Source organism: Drosophila innubila (genome assembly GCF_004354385.1).
Source record: "Drosophila innubila isolate TH190305 chromosome 3R unlocalized genomic scaffold, UK_Dinn_1.0 2_E_3R, whole genome shotgun sequence".
Lineage (NCBI taxonomy): Eukaryota > Metazoa > Arthropoda > Insecta > Diptera > Drosophilidae > Drosophila > Drosophila innubila.
The window spans coordinates 12,702,844-12,727,534 of NW_022995380.1; the positions used below are offsets into that span (position 1 = coordinate 12,702,844).

Consider the following 24,691-nt stretch of genomic DNA (forward strand, 5'->3'; position numbering starts at 1 on the left):
CAATTAAGTAATCGCTAACAATGGGCATCATTATCGAAAAGCAATTAGCTGAACCACTTAAAACTGTGCCCCATCAATTGGCACCAAAAAATTGTATGATCATGAACATAGATTTAGCTTATTTAAAATTCCATAAATTAAGAAACAACAGATCGAACAGTGGGTCTAATGAAAATTTATGTCTTCATTACGCAAAGGCGCAAAAAAAGCGTTTTTCATTTCCAATTAAATAAACAAATGTTCGAATAGAAATGTGGCTAAAATCATTAAAATCAATAAAATAAACAGCGTAGATAAACTGACATGGCGCCAGAGATGCTAAACATAACCAAAACAACAACCAAACAAAACAGCAGCAACAAAAAAAAAAAACAAAATGGCAGCTAAAGCGAAAAGTATGAATATAATAAATAAGTGTGCAACAGTGCAATTAGTGCAAAAGCAAAAGTTTTACTTGAAACTTGCATGCATTTAAGCCCTTGATTGGCTGCTGGCGGCAAAGCCAATGGCAGCAATGTACGTTGGGCGCATGTCGCGTCACGCCCCAAGCGGCACTCACCCGCCTGTCCACCCACACGGCACAGTGGGTGTAGATTCTGTGCGAAACCGGTTTCTGAGTGAATGCAATGGCAATATGCTAAGTAATTCCAATTGGATTCCAGTTCAAGTGGATCTGCTATTGGTCCTGCTCACACACAGGGGAGAGTAGCCATTTTGTATGTGTCTCACGCTCGCACTTGCGAGAGTAATTCTAACTCACCACGAGAAACACACCACTGCAGTATCTCTCGCTCTTGCTCACGCGTTGAGAGAGAGTGTAAACACACGAAACAGTCTTATGCTGTTAATTAACAGAATAGTCTGTGAGCTTAACCGTTTGCTAGGGTCGCTCATTTGTTTGGCTGTTATTCAAGTTAAACTTAATCTAAATCAAAATCAGTAGATTATAAGGACTGAATTGTTATTTAAATAGCGATTTATTGTAGTACCAAAATAATTTATATACAAATATGTACATTTATTTATAAGTCATTTTTAGATACTTCAAAAACTTAATTTATCTAACTTGCAGCTTAATAAATAAGTATAATATAATATACATAAATTAAATTTGTAAAAAAGCAAGCTTATTAATTCTATGTCCATTCTATTAAAATTAATTAAATTTATTTAAAAAGTTAAAGTATTTATTTACTATTTACAGAATGTGTTTAGCACGCATACATATAAATGCATTTATTTACATTTGTTTATTCTAAGGGAAACTGTTAACTCACCTGCCTATGTTATTCTGTGCCAAACCCACCACATTGATGCTGCTCTCTCTTTCGCTCTAGCACTCACACTGCGCTGTTCTGTTAAATGGAATGCTTTGGACACGCCTTCGATTGGTGGTTGATTGCCCGTGTACGTGTGTGCGTGTGTATACTGGTTTTATGGAAGAGCCCAACGTGCGCGAACAGTGAAAATCAGTTCGCGATGGAACTCTGAGCATTGCGTTACAATTCAGTCCTGCTGCGAATCTTGTGACGTTTAGACGCTCCCCGGTGTTCGCGTTGCCAATGCGCGAGTTTTAAATAGCAAACAAAAAAAAAAAAAACAAAAATAAGAAAGATAAGAAAACAAATATCGCGCGCGTGTTTTTATACGTTGCAAGTGCCACAAAATACAGAAAGCTAAAGCGAAAGAAATACATACAGAAATTGGAAAAATAAATATAAGATAAATACAAAATACATACATACAAAGCTAGCTTAAGTGCGGTGTTTTTGGTGCTGTGATGGGCGTTTGAGCCACGTTATTAAGTCAGTGTGTTGTTAACGAAACTTCAAGCCAATTGTCAGTGTGAACTTATCGAGCCAAAATGATGATGAACGCATTCATTGAGCCCGCTCAGCATCATTTGGCCAGCTATGGGCTGCGCATGTCGCCCAATACCACAACCAACAACAGCAACAACAATCAGCAACATGATATGCAGCAGCAGCAACAACAACAGCAGCAGCAACAACAGCAACAACAACAGCAGCAGCAACAACAGCAGCAGCAACAGCAACAACAACAACAACTGGAGGGCAGCGCGGACTCCACATCAATTGCAGCGGCGGCGGCATATCAAAATTCCGGTTACGGCCATTTCAACAGTTACGCCTCACGTGACTTTCTGCTAGGTCGACGCGGCGATGCCACGGACTACGCCGGAGCAGCTGCAGCGGCGGCGGCAACGGCAGCAACGGTGGCAACGGGATCAACGGCTGCCAGCGCGGATTCGATGCTGTTCTCTAGTTTTCCGGCGCAGGCGGCGGCCGCGGAGCTGACTGGCAGCTTTGGCCAGCATCCGTTTCACAGTCATCATCATCATCAGCATCAGATGCGGATGGCGGACTATGCAACGCATCCGTATGCCCAGCATCAGCTTTCGCATCACAGCAACTTTCCGTCGGCGGTGCATGCGGCACATCATCATGCCGCTGCCGCCCATGCTCATGCCCACTCCCATCCCCATCCCCATGCCCATGCCCACCATCCGCATCATGCCATGTCCGCCATGCATCCGGCCGGAGCTGGCGCCTTTCTGCGCTATATGCGACACCAGCCGACATCGGCGACGTCCAGCGTTAAGCAGGAGATGCAGTGCCTCTGGATAGATCCCGATCAGCCGGGAATGCTGCAGCAGCAGCAATCGCAGTCGGCGAACAGTCGCAAGACATGCAACAAGATCTTTCACTCCATGCACGAGATTGTCACGCATCTGACCGTGGAGCATGTGGGGGGACCGGAGTGTACCACCCATGCCTGCTTCTGGGTCGGCTGCTCGCGCAACGGACGACCCTTCAAGGCCAAGTACAAGCTGGTCAACCACATACGCGTGCACACCGGCGAGAAGCCCTTTGCCTGCCCCCATCCCGGCTGTGGCAAGGTGTTTGCCCGCAGCGAGAACCTCAAGATACACAAGCGCACACACACGGGTAAGTACAACATAACGGGTAACCAGAAACACATACATGTGTCTGTATCTGCCTTGGTTTAACCCCTTGCTCCGAGCAGGCGGTGATCGGGCAAATCCCCGACAAGGCGTCAGTGCAGGAACACGCCTCCTTTTACCTGCAGCTAAGTCCTAAGTCCTTTACGATCCACACATCACCTGTAAACTCTCAATTTAAGCCTTTCGCTCAAATCCTCAGAGTGTGTCTTGTTGCCTTCAACAATATTTTTGTTCTCCCGATGGGATAAGTCGTCCAGGGGCTTGACTTCGACTTTTCAACGGTTTAGCCAAAGGATCTAACAGTGTTCTCAACGTTGACTTCATAACTCTGCATTCTGGATAATCCTAACTAGGCTACACAAGGTTTCAAGTCAAAATTTGAGGTACTCCTCAAAGAATGAAATGAAATGAAATTTTTAAAGTCAGAAATTAAGAATAATATTTTAGGAGCATTCTTACTCATACGTCCAAACAAATCAGACTTTGGCAAATCATAAACTAGATCACATTATTGTTAAAAAATGTAGAGTTTTGATTCAACATATATACCTTTTATTTAAAAAATATAAGGGCCATTCTTAAAAAGCTACAATATATTGTATTTGCATTCTCTTATTATAGATTAGAAGCAATTTATTAGATATTTCTTCAGTTTTTTATTTTACTGGACAATTCTAAATATATTCACTGATCTGTTCCGTTTTGTTCTTTTTATTTCCCATTATTTAATAAATTTTCTTTTGTGTGCAATTATCCAAAAATGATCGTTTATATCTTTATCGGATTTAGTTTCACCAGTAAATTTAATCCGCCAAATTTTGCTAAATAAAATTAAAACTGGTAAAGAAAATTAATTCCCGAAAAATCTAGCAGAGTTTGAAAACCGGACAGGTCTAAATTTGTTCAAGCTTTCGAGTAATAATTCTGCTTTAAAGTTTTAAAAATTTCTTCGTTTAATTTTCCATTTATACTAGTTCTATGCGTCTCTATCTTGACACCTCTTTAAAATAAACGTCTTCTTATCACTTACACATCTGAGTGGAACAATTGTTTACGTGTCTCCGTTTCAGTTGAGAACACCCCACACATGTCATTCCGGCAAAGGGAACAGCCTCATAAATAACTTGCGCACTTATCAACGCTTTTTGCATAAACTAAATCAAAAGTTAAATGTAGCATGGCGAGTGCCCAAAATATTTACAGAGTCACACACAACAAACCTAAATCTAAACCCAAAGCTAAACTCAGAAAAACAGAGAATTCGCCCATTGGCCAGAGGGGACGTTCTGAATGCGAATTGCGCTGATTTTTGTGATTTTACCCCAGTTTTCGATTGGGAAAGTTGAAATCTCGAAAGCGCAATTGGAGTGCTGGGCACGAAGTGGCTGGAAGTATTTCCGTGCGATTACAAACGGAAGTTTTGACACGTGTCAACACACACACACACACACGCACATATAGAGTTGTGTGTGTGTGTGTGTGTGTCAATGCAATAAAAACAAACACCAGGACAGGCAGTTAACAGATCCCAAAAACGTTACTGATTGAATTTTGATTTATATGAGGGGCGTAAGGGCAAACAGAGAGGGAGAGAGTGTTAGGTAGTTGGAGAGCGAGAGCAAGAGAGGGAGAGCAAGTCAAGTGGCAATTATTCTGGGTTAAAGACCGTTCTTCTCTGCTCTCTCCCAATTCATCGCAACTCTAATGAAGTTGTGTCTTCCGTCGGCCACTTCAAAACCCACCAACCAATCATGTGCTCAATTCTTTTTTGCTACATCATCATGGAAATTAGTCAAAAAAATGATGGAAAAAAATGAATCGAAAAAGATCATTATGGAACATATGTATATATACCCGCAATCTGTGTGCGTCATTCAATGGCGTCTATGGTCCAAAATCGAATCAAACATTTTAATTACCTTTCAATGATCGTGCAAAAGAAATTTGTCTGTTAATTCAAAACACAACGCAACGAAAAATCAAAAAATCAAATGATTTGTATTTCAATTGTGTAGAAATTTCAAGCTCATTAAATTTTGAATTTTCATTTGCATTTGTGTAGGGGGATTTGATTTATTTTTCTTATTCTTTTTATTAGGACTTTACCGGTTAGACGAGCGAATGGCGAAGCGGATCTAATTAGACTATAAAACTTAGCTAACAAGTTTTGAGAATACTTGAGTTTTGTTAGTGCAATAAATGCCAAAGCTTATATAAGAATTTCAGTTAGATATTTTTAGTTTAAGGGAAAAATAATGGATCTAACTTAACGGTAGTTTTTTTTATCAAGATTTGGAATTTGAAGCGACATGGTAATTTATAACTTTAACTCTTTTTATTTTCACAAAATCAATGTGTTCAATATATTCGCACATTTTCCCAATTTTGCATTCCATCATTTTTAGGCTTAATGTCAACACTATGGATGAACATTAATCTAACTTTGAATCAATGGGTTTTAAATGATTTTTGTCCCTCGCTCTCTCTAATATAAATGGATGAATTTTGGGGGAAACCGAGGAGAGATTTTTATGGTTTGAATGAGGAATAACATGCAAAGAAATTCTGGATGCGTGTTAAGCTCATTAAAAAGCATGAACTTTTATGTGACTATTTCTAACATTAAAAACAATTAAACAAGCAATTAAAAACACTTATTGCATTGTTGTTGCTCTTCTTGCTGATTTGATGGAGGATGCAAAGGCAACAGAGCAAATCGAGGGGTAACCGTGTGGCGAACCCAAATATAATTGCTTTAAAATTGCGCCACTCGTTTTAATAAAGCAAACACAAAAGCCAGCAACAACAACACAAAGTGAAAGCCCAAGCAAACCAACAAGCGAACAGTTGGGGGAGCGAGCGAGACGACGAGAGAGCGAGAGATGTAAGCGTGGGCGTATTATCCTTGTTTGGTCTTTTACACAGCCTCCGTTTATTAAAAGCGCGCTGTGCATACAAACAAAAACAAAACAAACACATACACGTAGACAGAGGAGATAACAGCCTAGGGTAGGCAGGCGAGCTAGACAGCAGCAACAACAACAACAATATCAACAACAACAACAACAGTAACAGCAGCAACAACAGCAACACGTACGGCCACAAAATGGCGTTTATATTGCTTGGCATATTTTACGCATTTTGCTTGTGCTTTAATTTTAGCTCTGCATTCGCCTCTTTCTCATCGCCTTACTCCCCTCGCTTTTATACCCTGTAGTCATAGATAGAAGGATATAATAATGATAAATGTATATATTGGCAAACATAACGAAAAAGTCTCTTTATTTAAATATAATATGCAGGGTATTTCCAAGTCGTTCTTTACAATGGCGCGCTCGATTGTTTTTCGGCTGGGATATTCTGGCATAATCATAAATTTGCGTATTTTTTATATACATACATATATATCAAATGAATATACAGATTATCTAGCGAAAAGTGTTTTTTATTAAAAAAACATACCATATTTTTTTTATGAATATTATTATTTTAAAATATTTATTATCCTTCATTGCATGCGTGTCATGATAAATAGCATTAGAGCGTACAGTTTATTGCTTTTCCATCTCTATAGCTTGACGGTTTTTATGTGCACAGTAATTACATTTTATGTTTTTGCTGCAAACAGGTTGGCAGCACTGCAAACTAGAAAGCTAGTTGCTGCTAACAAGCTATAACATGTGGTACTTTCATTTTAATGGACTCGGAGTATGTTGGTGTTACTCCTATTTTACTTTCTTGCAAAAGTCTGCCTATCCAATTAAAGCTCTAGTGATAACATTTGGTTATATGTAATAACATTGTGCTTGCAGTTTTTGTCGCTGCTAGTTTGAGGTCTCTGTTAACTTTGCACTTGTCACTTGTCCGCCATCTGCATTCTCTGCACTCTCACAATGTCCAGACTCCAACAACAACAACAACAGTCATAATAACAGAAGAAAGAGCAAGAGCAGAACAATCAACGTTTGTCTGCTTTGTTATTGCTTTTCCCTCCAGTTGACACCTTGCCCAGCAGCTTTGCCTGTGTGTGTGTCTGTGTTTGTGTCTGTGCTGTGTGGGGCTGAATGGCGTTTATCATTGTGTGTGGTTTTTACATGCTTTTCACTTCTCTCTTTCCTACTCACTGCCATTGACTGGCGTATGTTTTTTTTTTTGCTGTTTTTTGTTGCACTCCTGTGGCTGCTCCACCACAATCAACAACTTTATTCATTAACACCTACAACGAAGTTGCTCCAAATGGCCAACAACTTTGTGGTTAGTTTGCAGTTGAAGCTGCCCAAGCTCATTATGTTTATGTTGCCCCAATGCTGTTGCCCCTCATCTCCCCTCCTCCACTCCACATCACAAGCTAAGCAAGTGCAGCATATCGTTCATTTAACGAAGTCCTGTGAACCCTTGTAAACGTTGATTAGCTTTGCTTCCTGATGCTGCCACTCGATTTAATTGAGCTCAAGTGCTTTTTTAATGAGTCTTTTATGAAGTTGTTCTGAGAGCTGGCAAAAAAAAATAAAAATAAAACATTTTATGCTCTTCCCAGTCTCTAGCTCTCTCTCTCTTTATTTATTGAGTTTACAGCACTGTAGCAGTGTCTTTGTCTATGTTAGCTAACAGAATTTTTAGCGAATGTTCTGTTAGCGCTTTTTGCTAGTCGGCGCCAAGAGCATAATTTTTCAAATTCTAGAGCCAGCGAGCGGTTCAAGATATCAAATGCTGCAAATGTCAATGATTGATGACTTTATTGCGGGTTCAACGATTTTCAAACAAACAACAAACAACGACAACAGTGCGACAGACAGACAAACTGTCAGTGGGACTGAACGAAAATAACTTTTTATATTTTGCGCATTTAATGTTGACTGTTTGCTGTTCAACTTCTCAGAATTTGTTTTCGGGGCCAGGAGAATACGAACAATGCAAAGGCAAAAAAAACCTGCAATGTGCCCCGGGGACTGATTAACTATACACTACCTGCCCTTGCTCCTTTCCTCTCCTCTCCTTTCCTGTCCCGTGGTCATGAACAGTGCTTGGCAGGATCTCTAACGTCTCGTGCTGACTTCAACGCTCTCTAAAACTCTGAAAATCAATTAGTTACGCTCCTAGATCTCTTTCGTTCTTACTCTTACCCATTGCATTTCTATTTCCTTCTCTCTCTCTCTCTCTCTCTCTCTGAATTTCCACAACAATTTTGGCTAATGACGAATGCATTTTTCAACAGAATTCGTCATTGGCTTGTTTGTAACTTGGTTTATCCCTCTGAAAAGCGAATACATATACTCGTTTCGTGTTTTGCATTCGTTTCGCTCAATTAAAAGTGCCAAATGTGACCAATTTTAACATGACACTCGATTATCAAGCGATGGACCGGAACGGGACGAATGGGAAGAAACAGAGGAAGAGTTTCGTTTCGGCCACTCATTGAATTATTCAAATGTTATTTTTATGACAACGCCTTGCGATGCTGCAGATTTATGAGACCTGCGGTTGAAAAGTAAAAAGTATATAAATTTCATTTGTGGCTGCAGTATTTGACAGTCGACTGGATATTGGTTTAGTTTTGTGACTTCCTACAGAAATTCTCGAAATGATTTCTCTCTCTTCTTGTGCAACTTTAGGTGAATGATTTATAACTTTTGCAAAATAGAGTTTGATGATAATTACAAATGTATTTTGTGTCCTACTTTTTAAACATTCTATTAGAAATGTGTAGCTTTAGTTTCATTTAAAGTATTACATTCTATTGCTGGTACTAGTAGTAGTAAAAGTTGCAATAAAAATATATTATTATATCATCAAATAAACAAAATATGATTTTTACCTTTTAATTTGCTTACTAAACTTAAGACTTGTTAGTATATATCATCTTACATTAATAAACTAATTTTAACTCATTTTTCGATACTCCTAATATATTGAGTTACATATATACTTTTACTTGCACTACCTTTAGGGTAATGCCCTATAAATCTTTCTGATCATTATGAAAGCCTCCTTTTTCTGCATATTGATTAATCTAAAAAATGCATGCATTATAATTAGCACCACCCTTTATAGAACATTTCCCTGCTCCCTCTGACATGTGCAGCCGTTCCGCTTTACGTATATGGTTGAGGGTTGTTGGCCATAATGCCTAAACTATTTCCACGCATTTTTAAAAATGTCAAAACAATTTTATATGTATTGAGGCATACTTCATTATCATGTGTGTGTGTGTATGTATTTGTGCATTATAATTTCATTTAGAAGTGCATAACAACCCGGCGGGGGTTAAATTTCGTCAACCCTTTTTTGGTCTATTAGCTAAGTAGCCATTTTGTATAATAGAAGATATAAACGCGTCGCAGTCTAAGTTGTTGCATAATGTTTGCCCCTGCTCCTTCGCCCTCTCTCTGTCTTTCTCTTTCTCTCTCTTTCTCTGTTGCTCTAGCTCTTTTTGTAGCACCCTGTATGATGGTTGAGTGGCTAAGCTGCTTATTGTGACGTGGGCTACGGGGCTAGTTAATAAATGAGGCTTATTTTGGCCTGGCAGCCATTGTTGTTGCTGCTGCTTCTTATTGTAGTTGTCCATGCTGTTGTTGTCGTTGTTTTGTTGTTGCCCGAGCAACTATTAGCACACTCTTGAAATATTTGTTGGAGCATACTAAGCGCGCTTTTCGGCATAACTGCCGCTTAGCCACGCCCATTTGTCATAGAAGTCGCGCTCAAATTAATTAAATTCCTTAGATGATCCAAAAGGAGCATAAAACCACCAAATACAGATAAAAAAAGAGCAGATATCTCAGTCAAAAGTAGCCACAAACCAGCAGCGTGTGCGCATTCCCCACATTCGACGGAGTTATGTAGGTGGCGGACGGTGGGGCAAGTTTGGGAGAGAAGCTGAGACTCGGGCAGACGACCAGATTGCGGGCAAAAAGTAAAAAAAATATATAAAAATAAAAATAAAATTTCAACGCATAAAGAACTGATCAGCAGCAGACAAACCATAAAATTAAACTGTCATCTTGCATATTTTTTATATCTGCATGCATATGATACACACACACACGCACACACACACACACACACACTCTCACACATTCTCAGGTAGAGGGTACAGGTAGTGCTTGTGCCTGGACTGCTCTTTTCGAGAATTATGAAAGCAAGCCTGACTAATCCTCTAAATCGCGCACCAAGCACCGACCCCCACCACCGACCGCCACATGCCCAACATCCACTTGTATAAATTAGCTTATGGGAAAAATGAAATCATTATTCATACCACATGAACAAAAAATGTTAAACAGTCCCAAAAAAAAAAGAAAAAGATTGAGGCAACACGCTACAAAACCAGCGTATGCTCTGAAAGGTGTTATAATAATTAAGCTGAATGTCAGGAAATACTGAAAATTTTCTTAAATATAACAAAAAGTGCAGGATATTCAAGAAACACATGAATTTTGATTTAGATAAGTTCATCTTTGTTATTGGTTATATACACAAAGCAGAGAACTCAGCTGCAAATTACAAAATATCTCATAGATACTATATATCAAATATCGATAAATGTTAAATTAAAATTAGGTTCGTAAATTATTATCCAAAAGTTATCTAAAACCTTAACTAGGGGTTCCAAATTCATAAATTGTCCTAGGCAATTAATATGCCAAATGTTTTAAGTATTTTGTGTGTAGTGATCAAAATATAGTAAATAGTTTATAAAGAAAATCATAAAATTAAATTTGAATTAATATTAGCATTATAAAAATAAACAACAAATTCGTTCTTTGTCTTTATAAAATGAAGAGTATATCAAAATTGGCGATCAATCACAGAAATTTCAGCTTGAATATATTTACATATAAGTTTGTTATACGGCAATCTATAAGCGTGCTTGTCAAATCCGCTTTACTTTGCATATTGCACACACTACACTACACAATACACACTCACACACTCGAACACTCAAACACTCGTGTTTCTCAGAAATTTTGAATAGTTGGAGTACTTTGTCGGTCGCGTTGACAAATTTGTAACACACCAACGCCTCTGAAGTTTATTTAGGCATAAATTGTGATTGTTTTAACCCAAATAGGTTCAGCTGCAGCTAACTGGCACGCAATTTATTGTAAAAACATTGTCAATGCAATTAGAGGCAAAACTCTAGTATATGTAAATAAATAGAACGGGTTGCCATATGCCGAGTCTAAAACAAAACACAAATCTTGTCTGACACGAGGCTGTCAAATGTTGTGAATGCTGTGAATGCTGTGACAGCCGGGCGGACACTCGGGCACTCAGTTTGGCTAAAATTACAGACGGCCAACGCCAGCAATTTGGCTATGACGCATTGCCGACGGCTCAACTCAAATCGGCATGGCTTGGCTGTAGTACATGTATCTGACAGATATGCGTCGCATTCTCCCTTCTCAGTCCTAACTGCCAATGCTTTTTTTCTCAGCCTGCTCAAATTTCAGTCAAACTGTTTTTGGGCACAGGGCGCATTCAACTGTAAGTCGACTCGGAGCCATTGAGGTAACACTTTCTGGGGGCGTTCGGAGATGCGATACTTTCAATATGTTCTGAAGGCGTTGACCAAATTTGTTGCCACTTAATGATATTTTTCTGCCCTGGAACATACCATACATAAATGCAATTTTATGTGATGTTTTGATATGTTCATTAAGCAATATTGACAGCTACCCCACGGGAAAAGGTGTGAGTGTGTGTGAAAATTACAGCAATAAGTGTTTCATTCCATTCTTTTCGCATAAATTCTTGGCGTTAATTTAAAGTCTAAAATTGCAACTTAATTCCAATAAATATATTATCTAGCAATGATTATTTTTTTATTACTTCATTCATTACAAAACTTTTTAACAGCTGTTTTTGAGAACTCAACAATGGATCAACTATAACACATTTGATTTTTTATTTCTAAATATTTTCCAGTATTTATTTCTCTCCTTTCTAGAGGTTCCCCGTTAAAGGATCATAGGAATTCCGTTCAGAGTATCTGGCACACTCCCAAATCCATAGTCTTTCAAATATTCAATCGCTGATGTCATTGAGATACTTATCTGGAAGTCGAATCTTGTTAAAATTGACAACATTTAAACTTGAACACTGCGATAAGCATAACACAGAGAGAGAGAGAGAGAAAGGAGGAGAATCCCAAAATAAAAACAGTTTCACCAGTTGTCACATCAAATAACCAATGATGACAATCTTGATGACATTTTAATTTCTCACACTCGCAACAAGCCAAGAGATTTTCTACTTGGCTGCAACGCAAAACAACAAACAAGCGGCTCAAGACAACGGCTCAGATTAAAATCTTAAAGAGCGCTAAAAAGCAAAAAAAAAACAAAAAAAAGGAGAAAAAGAATCAGATACACTTCGAACTCCTAAGTCGGGGTATATACCTATAAGTATATACAAAGCAACACCTCTTTGAGTGTTGTGAGGAAGCCGACTTGAATTTTCTATGTAAGGAGTAAGCGCAACTGTAGCTGAAATTGTTGCAAATTTCATTCATGAGTGTTGTTTGAGTGTTTCAGCTGTCACGGTCTACCTGTGAATTTGAACTCGCATTCGAACTGGGCTAATCCTGCCTAGCGTCTTGTCTTCTTGTCTTTGTCAACTGTCTGGGGAGCAGGAATGCCACTGGGACTATGGTTACACATCTCTCTCCCTCTCCCTTTCTCTTTCGCTCTTTCTCTCTTTCTCTCTTTCTCTCATCGGTCTCTATCGCGCCTTGTTTGTATGCACTTTGGGCCACAGACAATAGGCTTAGTGTTACTTTTGCTTATTGTCTACGCTTCGTTTGTCATTCGAGTGCATTTGTTGAGTTGCTTTGCCTTGTTTTGTATCTTTTGCGTTGCAGGCAGGCAACACGAATGTTGGCATATGCCAAGCCACAGCCAAATCAACATAGCTAATCAATTAGCATAGCCAGATGCAGTTAACCGCATATTTAAGCGATTTTCTACTGTCTCTGCGTTGTTTTCATATTATACTAAGATCACGTGTAAACCAAGTCTTAAATTCATTTAAAAGTTGTTTGTAATTGCCATAATCATCATAAATCTGAATTTACTTCAGGCACAAGAAATTGGGATAACGACATATCATGTACTTAAGTATGTGTCTTGAAGTATCTTGAACAACAATTTGCTTGGTTCATAAAAAGCTATACGCATAAACCTCAAAAGTTATTAACAGCCTTGTTTTTCTAAGACATCAAAGTTTTTTAATGCTAATGTCAACAATTTGCTGTCAAGCCAAACAGTTTTTGGTACAAATTTTGCATATGTACTGCAGAAGGTACAAGGTTGCCAGACACAGATGCAGATGCAGACATAACTGCACACTGAATGCATATGAGAAAAAGAAAAAGAAGAAAAAAAACATTTACTTATATACAGATATAGATATAAATACATATAATGCATTTACATGTCTGCAAGTCGCCCAGCCAGACATTCAGTCTCTCTCTCTCTCTCTCTTTCTCTGTGCTCTCTGCGCGGTTTGGGGGCAAAACTTTAGCTGGCAACTGAAAATGCAATTTGAATGCATAATGCAGTCGTGTACGAGTACTCGTGTGTATCAGTCTGAATACTTATGTCTATATGCATACATATATATACCATACATATGTGTGTGTGTACATTTAGATATCTGTTTGTAGCACACACACCTCTAATCTGTTCGAGGCGTTCTCTTGCTCTGGCTAACTTGTCGAAAATTTGTTCGTTGTAAGAAAAAACAGCAGAGAAAATGAAAAAAAAAAAAACACAGACATATACTGAGAGTACCAGACAAACTGGCCCATGTTTGGTCATGTACAGCAAGGCTGTTGCCTGTCATTGTTTTACTAATAGTCATTGTAGTTGTCTGGCTCAAACATACATATGAGCAATGCGCATTGTGTATACGCAACGTTGTACGGCGGTTCCGGCTGAGCACAATTTATTGAAGTTTATAAGACAAAACTATAGCAAAGGCAAGGTTTTAAAGGCAAACATTTCTTTGCGACGGAAATTGAAATAAAATGCAATTTAAAGAAGGGAACTGCCAACTGGTTTTGTAATTGCAAGATTGGAATTAACTATTCACATGAAACTACAAAATTAATTACATAATCAACTTATACAAACATTGTTTACTAGTAAAATGATATAAGAAATTCAATATTGCCATATAAAACTCAACTCAAATAGCAGTTCCTTTAACACCTCCTCAAGAACTCAATGAAATTGCAAACTTGAGATACAATTTATAAACTATGCTGAAGATATTTCTTCATTGCTCGTGCCGCACTAATTAGACAAAACCCAAAACTTCAGTCGACTGTAAAATTTGTTTTGTTTTCACAGTTTCGGGCGAACCGAAAAAAAATAAAAACAAAGTTGCCATTTACGTCTATTTGGCTACAATAAACCACAGGCAGAGTCGGGCTCGAGTGACCCCAATGTCAATTATTAACGTATCACTTGACAGCAGCAGCAGCAAACGGCAAAGCTGCAAACAAATAGCGAAAATTATGTGAGGATGTTACTCAGAGGATGAGGATGAGGATGGGTCAACGGCGGCAGCGATGGTTTCAGGGAGGGATGCTTAAATCATAAATCATGACAGACATTACGCAATTCACTCAACGGTTTTTGTCAAACAAACAAACAATAGAGCCGCAGTCGAAGCTGAAGAGTATTTCGAGGCCAGGCCAACAGCATATAGGTAACTTCATTTTTAGGGGTGCAAAATTCAACTCCTGAGCATGATAATGATTATAATGATGATGAGCAGCAGTCCGGCTCAAAGAGATTTTGTATTTTGCTATTGCTGTTGACAAGCAGCATTCATTGCGTTTAAATTATTATTTTATTATTATTATTATGAGGCATAAATAATGAGCGAGCTGAGTTTGGGAGACGTCTGTCATTAATATGGTTATCAAATGCAGGCGAATGTTATAAATATTCATAACGAAAATTGAGAATTCGAGAGGAAAATTATGTGGGAAAATGAGCGTTGTATTGTATTGAATATAGGTCGGAGAGAGTCAAAAAAAATTTCCAGGGAGAGAACAGATCATTTCGGAAGAACTTTTTATACTCTATTAACAAATCCATTCTAAAGATCACGAATACTTAATTTTTTTCTCTATGATTTTGGCTCATTAGTTTTCTTTTGTACTGATATTTCACTAACTTTTTACCATCTTTCATCTAATTACTCATCGAAATAATTTTATATTGTCACGTGAGTTAATTTCTGCACCTGTTTGGCAACCCTACGACACATCCTGAAAGTACTTAACGGCACTGCTAAGTATCATCATCAACAGTCACTGCCCCCTAACTATCCCTAAACCAAAACAGAGACATTCGCAAAATAGAAAAAAAAGAAAATGAAAAAAAAGCAATCCTAAAGTAGGGGAAGAAAATTGCCCATTGAAATGTAAACCGCCAGGAAATCGGGGTTTGGCTTTTTCCGGCTTTACATAGAACAAAAGACGCAAAGGAAGAAGCGACAGGAAAAAAACATAAAAATGTATACACAATAACAGATACAAAGAGCAGAGGTTTTTCAAATCCTAAAAAGAGTGTCAACAACCTAGAGCGAGTGAGCCATAGAGTGAGTGAGTGAGACAGATAAAAATAGGGGGACAGACAGACAGACAGGCAGGCAAAAAGTAGCTGCTGTTTTGTTATTTTGTATTGTTAGATAATAATAATCATATCGCATTGCATGTTGTTGACACATGAGCGATGATGATGCCGCTTATCTTCGCTACTTCTCTCCCTCTCTCTTTCTCGCACCCCACTCTACCGATTTAGCAAACAGGAGATGCTCTTTAAGCGGGCAATTCATACTTAACAGCTCCATTAACAGAGCAAATCACAGAATTCGGTCTGTTAGCGCTTACAGAATGCTGTTGAGTAATATGCTTTAATTAAAGTTTGATTTATTTTGACTTTTTTTAACAATCATAAAAAAGCCAAATTGTTTCCAATAGCAGTTGCTTTAAGTCAATTGGATAATTGAAGAATTTGATTTGTGTTAACAGTATAATGCTTAACTGTTAACAAACCTGCATATCTTACATTCAGTCTTTTCATTCTCCTCTTTTTTAACAGCATATTTAAAGAACTATGTTATATTTGACATCCCACCGTAATGTTAAGAGAACCTGTCTATGGCATTTTAATTAATTCACCTGCTCTCGACAGTTGCATTTAATATGCAACTCTGGCGGTGGATGCGTAAATATGTTTTATTTCATTTCTCCCATTTGTTGCTGTTATTCAGCTTTTGTGGCTGCCCGGCAGAAAATTAAATAAAAAAACCTGATTCTGGTTCAATTAATCAGCGACTGTCAATGATGCTTAATTTGCATTGCGAACGTGGGTAAGGAGGAAAGGGGGAGGTGTGTGAGTAAAGCCAAATGAGGCACATTCTACAGACAGCTTGTTGCTTCCTCATTGTCAGACAGGTGGGCGGTGTTTCAGGTTGATTCAATTTATTTTTGTTCTTAAATTTAACAGAATTCAGTATAGCTTCGATAAATTGGGAACAAAGTGCAGTTAGTTTGTGACAGATCTTAAGAACAACATTGTATTTGCTTAATTTAGGCATGGTAAATTTTATTGACATATTTCATCGCTTATATATTTTGTCTATCTTTTTAAATTCTCTCACAAAAACACACAGCATATCTTCAAAGCAGCCCAACAAAGAAAAACATATTGTAGGCATTTCCACAATTTCCCCATCCATCCCCACAAACAAAAAAAAAAAAACACTTAAGAGACGTTTAGCAAAATTCAATTTTTTTTCTATGCGAAAACGCCCAAAGCTTACAGCCGAAAACAACGCCCCAAAAGTAAAACATCCACAATATACACACTCACACACGCACACACACACACACAGTCATTGAAAAGACCTAGACACAGTACCGAAGTTGAGTTCGAGTTCCGAGTTTCAGACCGTCGGTCCGGACGTACGACTGAGTCTGCAAATGACAGGCAGCTTTACCGTTATATAAAAGCTAGAACATATGATATGTTTTTCATGCACATAGCCCACTTTATATATTAATATACACATACACAATATATAGAATTTCCTTGGCTAAAGCCACCCACAAAACAGATTACAAAGCAATGCCAACCCCCGAAACTGAACCAACCCCAAAACAAAGGCATAAAAGCAACAAAAAAGCGCGCGGCTGTACACGACGGAACGACGAAACGACATGGACGCCATGACAGAGGCTGTGCCAATTCCACGCGTTCCCTGAGCAACATTAAACGTTTTTTTCCGCTAGGAAATTAACAATTTGGGCCTCAGTTAATGGCACTTTCTGGGGGAAAATATGCAAAGCAGATTTCTATAGCCTTCTCGGCGCTTGGCCTATTTCAAAGTTCTTTCTCCACATTTTTATTTGCTGGTTTTTTTTTATGTACAGACTTGGGATTTACTTTATTGAAATATTTAAATAAGTTTGGCAATGCTCAGAGCCTAAATGGGATTTACATGGCGGCCTGCTCAGCCCCGGACATCCTTTTGAAAGTGTGGAAATATCTTTGCACTGAAATTGACATTTTATAAATGGGCGGTTTCTCTCTCTCTCTTTCTTTCTTTCTTTCTTTCTTTCTTTCTTTCATCGCTATTTCTATCAGTATCTGTCGTTTAAAACTTAAAGCAATAAAATATTTAAATTCACATCGCGTTGTAAAATGTGAAAATTATGCATATATTTAGCTGGGACACAAACCCTTCCCTTTTAGCAGTCGCGTGCCGTACACTCCCCCGCTGCGTTTCGACCGCAAGGCACACCAGGAGTTGCCCATATGCTTTATATATGCGATACTTAGTACCTAGAGTGTCCAGGCAAGTCATAAAAAAATAGCAGTCGCATCAGTCGATGCACATTCCAAGTGATAATGCTGATAAGAACCTGAACCGTAAGAAGAACAGCGTGAGTTATACATGAATAAACAGCTGCTTCTTCAATTTAAAGTAATTATCGCTTAAAATAACATGGATAATTTTATGCTGATAACAATTTCTTTGGCTTTGGATGACTGTCAAATTTATGTTAGATCAGTGTGATACTTTGTGACAATGCCGATTGTTTCATTGTTTCTCAAGTCGTTTTTTGGGTAAACTGGAAAATCTTTTTGAGATTTTTAGTGTAGAAATAATAACAGGATGAATATCTTTGTGCATCATTTATTTTCTAGTAACTTTTATTGAACATTGTTTAATAATTTGATTGAATAAGATTGGGAAATTTATTTTTATTTCCAACGTGATTGAATTATTTTAGATTTCAGCTTAAATCTTTTTGGGTCTATTTAAGCTTTTATATTGGCGCCTTTTACGCCTATTTAAATACATTCGACTCTTGGCCGACACTTGACATTCACACCCCATCCCGCTGTCCATGAACTATAATACTTTGTTGTTCGCATCGAAATGCATTCGTTGCGCTTGTTTCTTAACAATTTCCAGTGGATTCGGTCTGTCAAAATAATTGAAGCGTTTGGAGGAGAGTGATTGTTCGGTTAATACGCATATTTATGACTGCTCAATTTTGACAAATTATTAGGAAAACAACAACAACAATAGCTGTGGGGAAAACAATGCGACACGCCATTGAAAATCGAAAACTCATTTTAAGTTTAAGACAAACTTAAAGTTTATGCAAATGTGCGTAATAAAGCACATAAATTAGTATTAAATTACATGGAAGGGAGTCAAACAATAAACAATAAACCAACAATATGAACAACAAGAAATCATAAAGCAAAAAAGAAAACTGGAAACTTGTTGAACGTGGCACAGAGTAAATCCCAAAGAACACCGCTGGATGTCTTTTTATATGGCGCATACACAAAGCCCCCAAAGGGACAGATAATAATGCAGCTTTTCAGTGTACACTCCTCCCGAGCGTTGCTTCCCCCTTCCCCCACCCCCTTTTCCACAGACTGCCCCTTTCAAAACCATAACTATGTCCACTTTAAGCTCAAGGTGTGAAAATGTTCGATTATTGTCATCGTCAGCGTCATTGTTGTTGTTGTTGTTGCTGTTCTTGTTGTTGGTTTCTGTGTGGGACGCCGGAGTTGCAGTTGAAGTTGCAGTTGAAGTTGGGGCTGCCAGCTGAGCCGCTTAGCTGCAATTGTCAAAAGGCGAGACTTATAATGGCCGCTTAGCTGGCATATAAATGCCATATGCTAAATGGATTTGCTCTTCAGCCTGAATCAAGTTTATGTTCATGTTATTGAAACTGATGGATCAGAGTTGTGGGCGCTTGCTATGCCTGTTTGTTATCTAACTATGGGAAGATTATGCATCTTATGGCTATTAGATAAATGAGAAAAATTAACTCAACACTTTTTTGTATGATAGTCGAAGTGAATAAATAGTTGTTGCTTTATTGAATTTTTCCAACATATTATTGTTTTATTATTCATTTTATTTGTAGGGAAGTTTTCTATTTCTTTCATTAACCAACATTTTTTCTCTGCCGAAAACCTAATTATATAAAATTTCTGAAAATATTATCCCTTTCACTATTGCTTTTTACATTTCTCAGAACTGTTTAAGATTAATGCTAATGTATCTCTATCTAAAAGAATCAAAACACATGTGTATTATTTGCCAAATTATAGGTTAACATTGGAGCAATAAAATATGAATTATTATGTATGTTTTCGTTTTTGAATATAATTTAAAATGTTATCTGTTTGCATCTAAAAGTTACATGGACAGATAATTTTTTAATAAGCCATAAAATATCACCCAATCCAAAGCCATAGCCTTGGCCTGTTGCTGTCTGTGTTTAGGTGTTACAACCTGTGTATAATAAAGGTTAACCTTTTGACCTTTTTTTCCAGCAACATGCACATTCAACGCATGCACATATTTTGACCCGTTGTCCGTTTAGTTTTTCACTTTTCACATGTCCCGACAAAAAGGACAACAGCGAGCAAAGGCACAGGTGAATATTTGTTGTTGTTTGCTCGGATTGAAGAGGTCGAAGGTTGCGTGTCGGAGGCCTCGGTTAGCTGTTTGATTTCAAACAATGCAATGATCCCGCATAATTTATATGATTTTTCTCAATAAAAACGCTGGACAGCCGTTTCTCGTTTTTCCCACCTTTATTAAATTGTATTGATATTGAGTCTTGGTTCGGAGTTCATAAATGGGCGTCTTTTATAGGTGCCTCTCCCTAGTCTCCCTCTTCTAGTTAGTTGTACGAGTATATATTTATATTTTATGCGTGGCACATAAATAATGTCATTTATGGCCCAGGTCCCAAAGATCTGACACATTCAGCGGAGGGAGCCTGAGGCATATCTATTGTTTTCCCCTCGCCAACAACAAAAACAGCTAAGGGGGATGTTGTAGTGGTAGTTAAAAAAGAAACACCTAAAGATATTATGTATATACGTTTAGTGATACCCTTTCAAACTAAGTGTATATTTTATATATGAAGTAGAATTACAAAAACTAACCAAGATTTTCCGTTTGTCTTTTTTGGCTAATTTCAGGCGAGAAACCGTTCAAGTGCGAGCACGAAGGCTGCGATCGACGCTTCGCCAATTCTTCGGACCGAAAAAAGCACTCGCATGTGCACACCTCGGACAAGCCCTACAACTGTCGCATCAATGGCTGTGATAAATCCTACACGCATCCCTCCTCGCTGCGCAAGCACATGAAGGTGAGTTCCACAGCCTCTTCCCTCTCTTCTTCTTTCCCCAAAAACTTGAGCACTCTCTTTAACTCTCTCTCTCTCTCTCTATTGTTTGCTTTTCTCTCGTCGCAGGTGCATGGCAACATTGACGAGAAGTCACCGTCGCATGGCTATGACAGCGAGGGCGAGGAGAGTTCCAGCTCGAGCATTGTCACCGGCGGAGCACAGACGCCGCCATCGACCCGCTTGGATGGCAGCGCCGGCAGCAGCAGCGGCGTCAGCAGCTTAAGCGGCGGCAGCGGCATTAAATCCTCCCCACATTCTATCAAATCGGAGCCAAATCCATTGCACAGTGTGCATCTGGGCGCCTCCAGCAGTGGCAGCAGCAGCACAGTCAGCAGCAGTGCCTCCCATCTGTTGCAGCAACAGCAGCAGCAACAACAGCAGCAACAGCAGCAACAACAGCAGCAGCAACAGCAACAGCAGCAACATCAACTTGCCGCACATCAGTCCTTGCATGCGGATTCGAAATCATCGCCCGCGTTGCAGCTGATGGCATCATCCGCGTATCTGCCACCACCGTTGGGTCCACCGCCATCGCATCATCATCATCACCATCATCATCCGCAGGTGGCAGGCAGCTCGGCGGTAGCTGCAGTTGCTTCTGCCTCGGCAGTGTCGCCGGGCGCGGCTGCTGCCTCGGCATCGATGCTGGCGGTAACCGGACATCATAATCATCATTTGCTTTACCATCCGGCGGCGCAGCATCATCCGCCCAGCGATTGGTATCATACGGCAGCGCCGGCTGGCAGTGCGGAGGCAATGAATCCATTGAATCACTTTGGCCACCATCATCATCATCACCATCTGATGCATCCGGGAGCAGCGACAGCGTATTGAGATTGGGAGAACTGGTGGCCCGAGGAGCCGCCGCTGCCCCCAACACCAGCGGCGACCGCTGTGCCGCCAGATGAGCCAACGGCATCTCTGGACTGGATCTGCTGTCAGCGTCTGCAGAATTTGGCGCTTGTCGCCCAATGTGAAAACCAAATATTTCTGAAAGTTGAAGAAAGCACTTTAAACTTTATACCTGATAATTGAAAAATTGCTGTTAAATGTAAACAAAAAAAAAAAACAAACAAAATCAAGTTAAAATTAAAAAAAAAAAAAAAAAGAAATTTCATCTTTGAGTTGAGAGTACTTTAAAATCTATTACTATTATGATGATTATTATTATGTATTTTAATATAATATACAATAAAAACAAAAACAAAAACAACAATGGAAATTAACTAATTTTTTGCTAATTAAATGTTAAATCAATTAAGAAAAATAGTTCTGTAGTTGCTTTTGTTTAAGTGTGGTGCAAAAATGAAATATTCTTGTAAATTATAAAAATTTCAAATTATTTAAGCTAAATGTATAAAATAACATTTAAATATACATAAATTTATATATATCTATTATAATTTTATTTAAGCATATTGACTATTTAACTATTAAGTAATAGCAAATTTTTCAAGTTGCTTTTCAAACACACACACTCACAAAATCTTATATGGAAAAAAAATTCCTACTGCTTTCTAGTACAAAAAGGTAAAAAAAAAGTGAAAACATGCATTAAATACACTGTAAAAAAATGTTTAATTGAAAAGCAAAACATATACGTACATTTTCGGCCTTAGTATTCCCCAAGCTTAAGTACACAAAATAAATATAAAAACGTGAAACAAACAACAACACACAAAAAATAAATATAAAGAAAAACTATAAAAAAAAATTGTTTTAATTTTCTTAATCATTAAACAACATAGAGCATTTCATTACGGCCATAAATACATAAGTTATTTAAGAATAACTAAATAGCTGATGCCATTAAATGCCGCTTAGATTTTGATGTCTTTAGGTAAAATTAAAAGTTATTCGTTGACCTTGGAATCGTTTTTAGACCACTGTACGCCTACACTGAGCTGTGTTATAAAATCAATTAGATAAACGTCAACATTAATAAAATAACACTAATAAAATAATAAATTGAAATGCAAATGAAATTGCAATTTTGATTTGTTAATTAACAGAGGTTTGTAGCGTTCCTCTTCAGCTTTGTCTGTTATTCGTTGGTATTTGACCAAATTCCGTCATGAATATTTAGTTTTTATAAAATTTTTTTATTTGTTGATTTGTTTTGATGGGATTTCGCGATTCGCACAGCGGTTTCAAAACTATATATGCGTATCTGGTTTCAGTGGGTCGAAGCATCAAAAGTTTTAGTGCCGACCATTACAGTGGCAATTATCGAGCGCTGTTAATCAACATTAGCATAACATAGAGGCGCTTACACTGAGAGAAATTAGGCAAATAAACAGTCTAGAACTCAACAAAAAAATACTGTACATTGCCAAAAGCTTTTTTAAAATAACCAGATAAATTTTAGACACATCAAGCTAAATGTAAGTTATTAGAATTTATATTTTGTATCTTTTTTAATGCGTGTTTGCTAAAAATTGTATTCCTGGGCGATGTAAAGTGAAATTGTTTTTCTTTTTTTTTTTTTTTGGCAATAAAATACTATTTCAAGTGATGAAAGGCCCGTCAAGCTCGGCCACGGTTGTTAGCACTCCACGAGTAACAGAAATCAAACGATTTATGTTTTTTTAATTAACCCAACAATTTGTTACGTGCCTCAAACTGACACACACACACATTCACGGAGAAGGGGCAGAAAAATAGCTAGTCGAGAGTCGAGACATAGGAGAAGGTAGCTGTTGCCCCATCTGCGGCAGCTAGGCAAAGTTGTTAGGTGCGCTGTATGTGAGCATAACGAATTCATATTTTGATTTATTGAATAGAAATCGATTGGATTAATCTAAAGAAATTATATTGCCGCTGCTGCTGTCTGACAAAAAATTAGCTACGTCTATACTAGGTACGTTTGCCTCTGTCTCTTGATGAACCCCTAGGAAACTCTCGAATTGAAATTAAAGAAAGAAAAACAACCAGAGAACTGTTGTTGGATTGCAATTAACTTTGGTATTCTCTTCTACTTTTTTTTTCTGGTGTGTTGAACTACTCAAACATGTGTAAAATCTGATACATCCTATTTTGCTTAATCATATTCAGCTATCAATAGCGCTAATTATACTAATTTACCACACATATTTCAATCACTTTGAATGCAGTTAAAACCATTCAAGTCAAATATATTCCACAGCAAAATTTACCACTCACACAGTTGGTCTAAATGGCAAGACAGAAATGTTTTTTCCCATGGCAAAGCTTTAAACAAATCAAACTGCGACCACACAAAATTCACCAATAGCAACAACAACAACAACAACAAGCTGATCAACAAAAAACAACAAAACTACATCAACAACTGACAAACATTTGAGCTCAGGCAAAAAAATGGCCAAAAAGCGCCACAGACAAAAAACTTGTTGACACAAAGCTCTACACCCATTGTAGGAATGCTCCATCTCTTTCTAACATGGCAGACTAGGGTCTCTCCCCGTCTCCTTCGCTGACTCTCTCTGTCTGTCTGTCTGTCTGTCTGTCTCTCCCCGTTCACTTTGTGTCGGCACAATTTAAGTTTCAATGAGCGACTATTTGTTGCAATTTAAACTGAACGCGTTTATAAATTGACGTCGGAAACTGGCGTCGAGCGCTCATAGGACCCGGATTGGCACATGGAATAAGAGAGTGAGAGACTGAGGACAGAGAGAGAGAGAGAGAGAGAGAGAGAGCAAAACACAACGGGCAATAGGCAGGCGACTGTTGACAGCGACAGCTGAGGACAGTTAAACATTTTGCACGCTTTTGTTGTAGTTGTTGTTGTGCTGTTGTAGTTACTATTTTTCGGGCTGTTGGGTTTAAAATATAATAAACGATACGACAATTTAAATAACATCAATTCATTTCCAAAAGCTAGTTATAGTTTAAGTTATTTATACAGTTGTCATTTGGCTTTTGTGGTCAACTAATTTGGTTGCGGTTGGCAGTTTTCAATGTATAATAAGTTAGTG

The 24,691-nt window shown here is 38.2% G+C and overlaps 1 protein-coding gene across 1 annotated transcript; it reads left to right on the plus strand.

Annotated features, from left to right (window-relative positions):
• The first annotated feature begins 1,850 nt into the window (after positions 1–1,850).
• Positions 1,851–21,875, plus strand: LOC117790874 (pair-rule protein odd-paired). The gene is made up of 3 exons (XM_034630480.1): positions 1,851–2,969; positions 20,527–20,696; positions 20,802–21,875. Exons 1-3 carry the CDS (start codon positions 1,865–1,867, stop codon positions 21,567–21,569), a joined length of 2,043 nt encoding a protein of 680 aa, XP_034486371.1. The 5' UTR covers positions 1,851–1,864; the 3' UTR covers positions 21,570–21,875.
• The last annotated feature ends 2,816 nt before the right edge of the window (positions 21,876–24,691 follow it).

Bases quoted from the DNA above. Each gene is read 5' to 3' on its own strand.
- LOC117790874 (XM_034630480.1), top strand. From the start codon at position 1,865: ATGATGATGAACGCATTCATTGAGCCCGCTCAGCATCATTTGGCCAGC. The intron at 2,970-20,526 runs GTAAGTACAACA...GGCTAATTTCAG, and splicing joins ACACAAGCGCACACACACGG to GCGAGAAACCGTTCAAGTGC. The intron at 20,697-20,801 runs GTGAGTTCCACA...CTCTCGTCGCAG, and splicing joins CGCTGCGCAAGCACATGAAG to GTGCATGGCAACATTGACGA.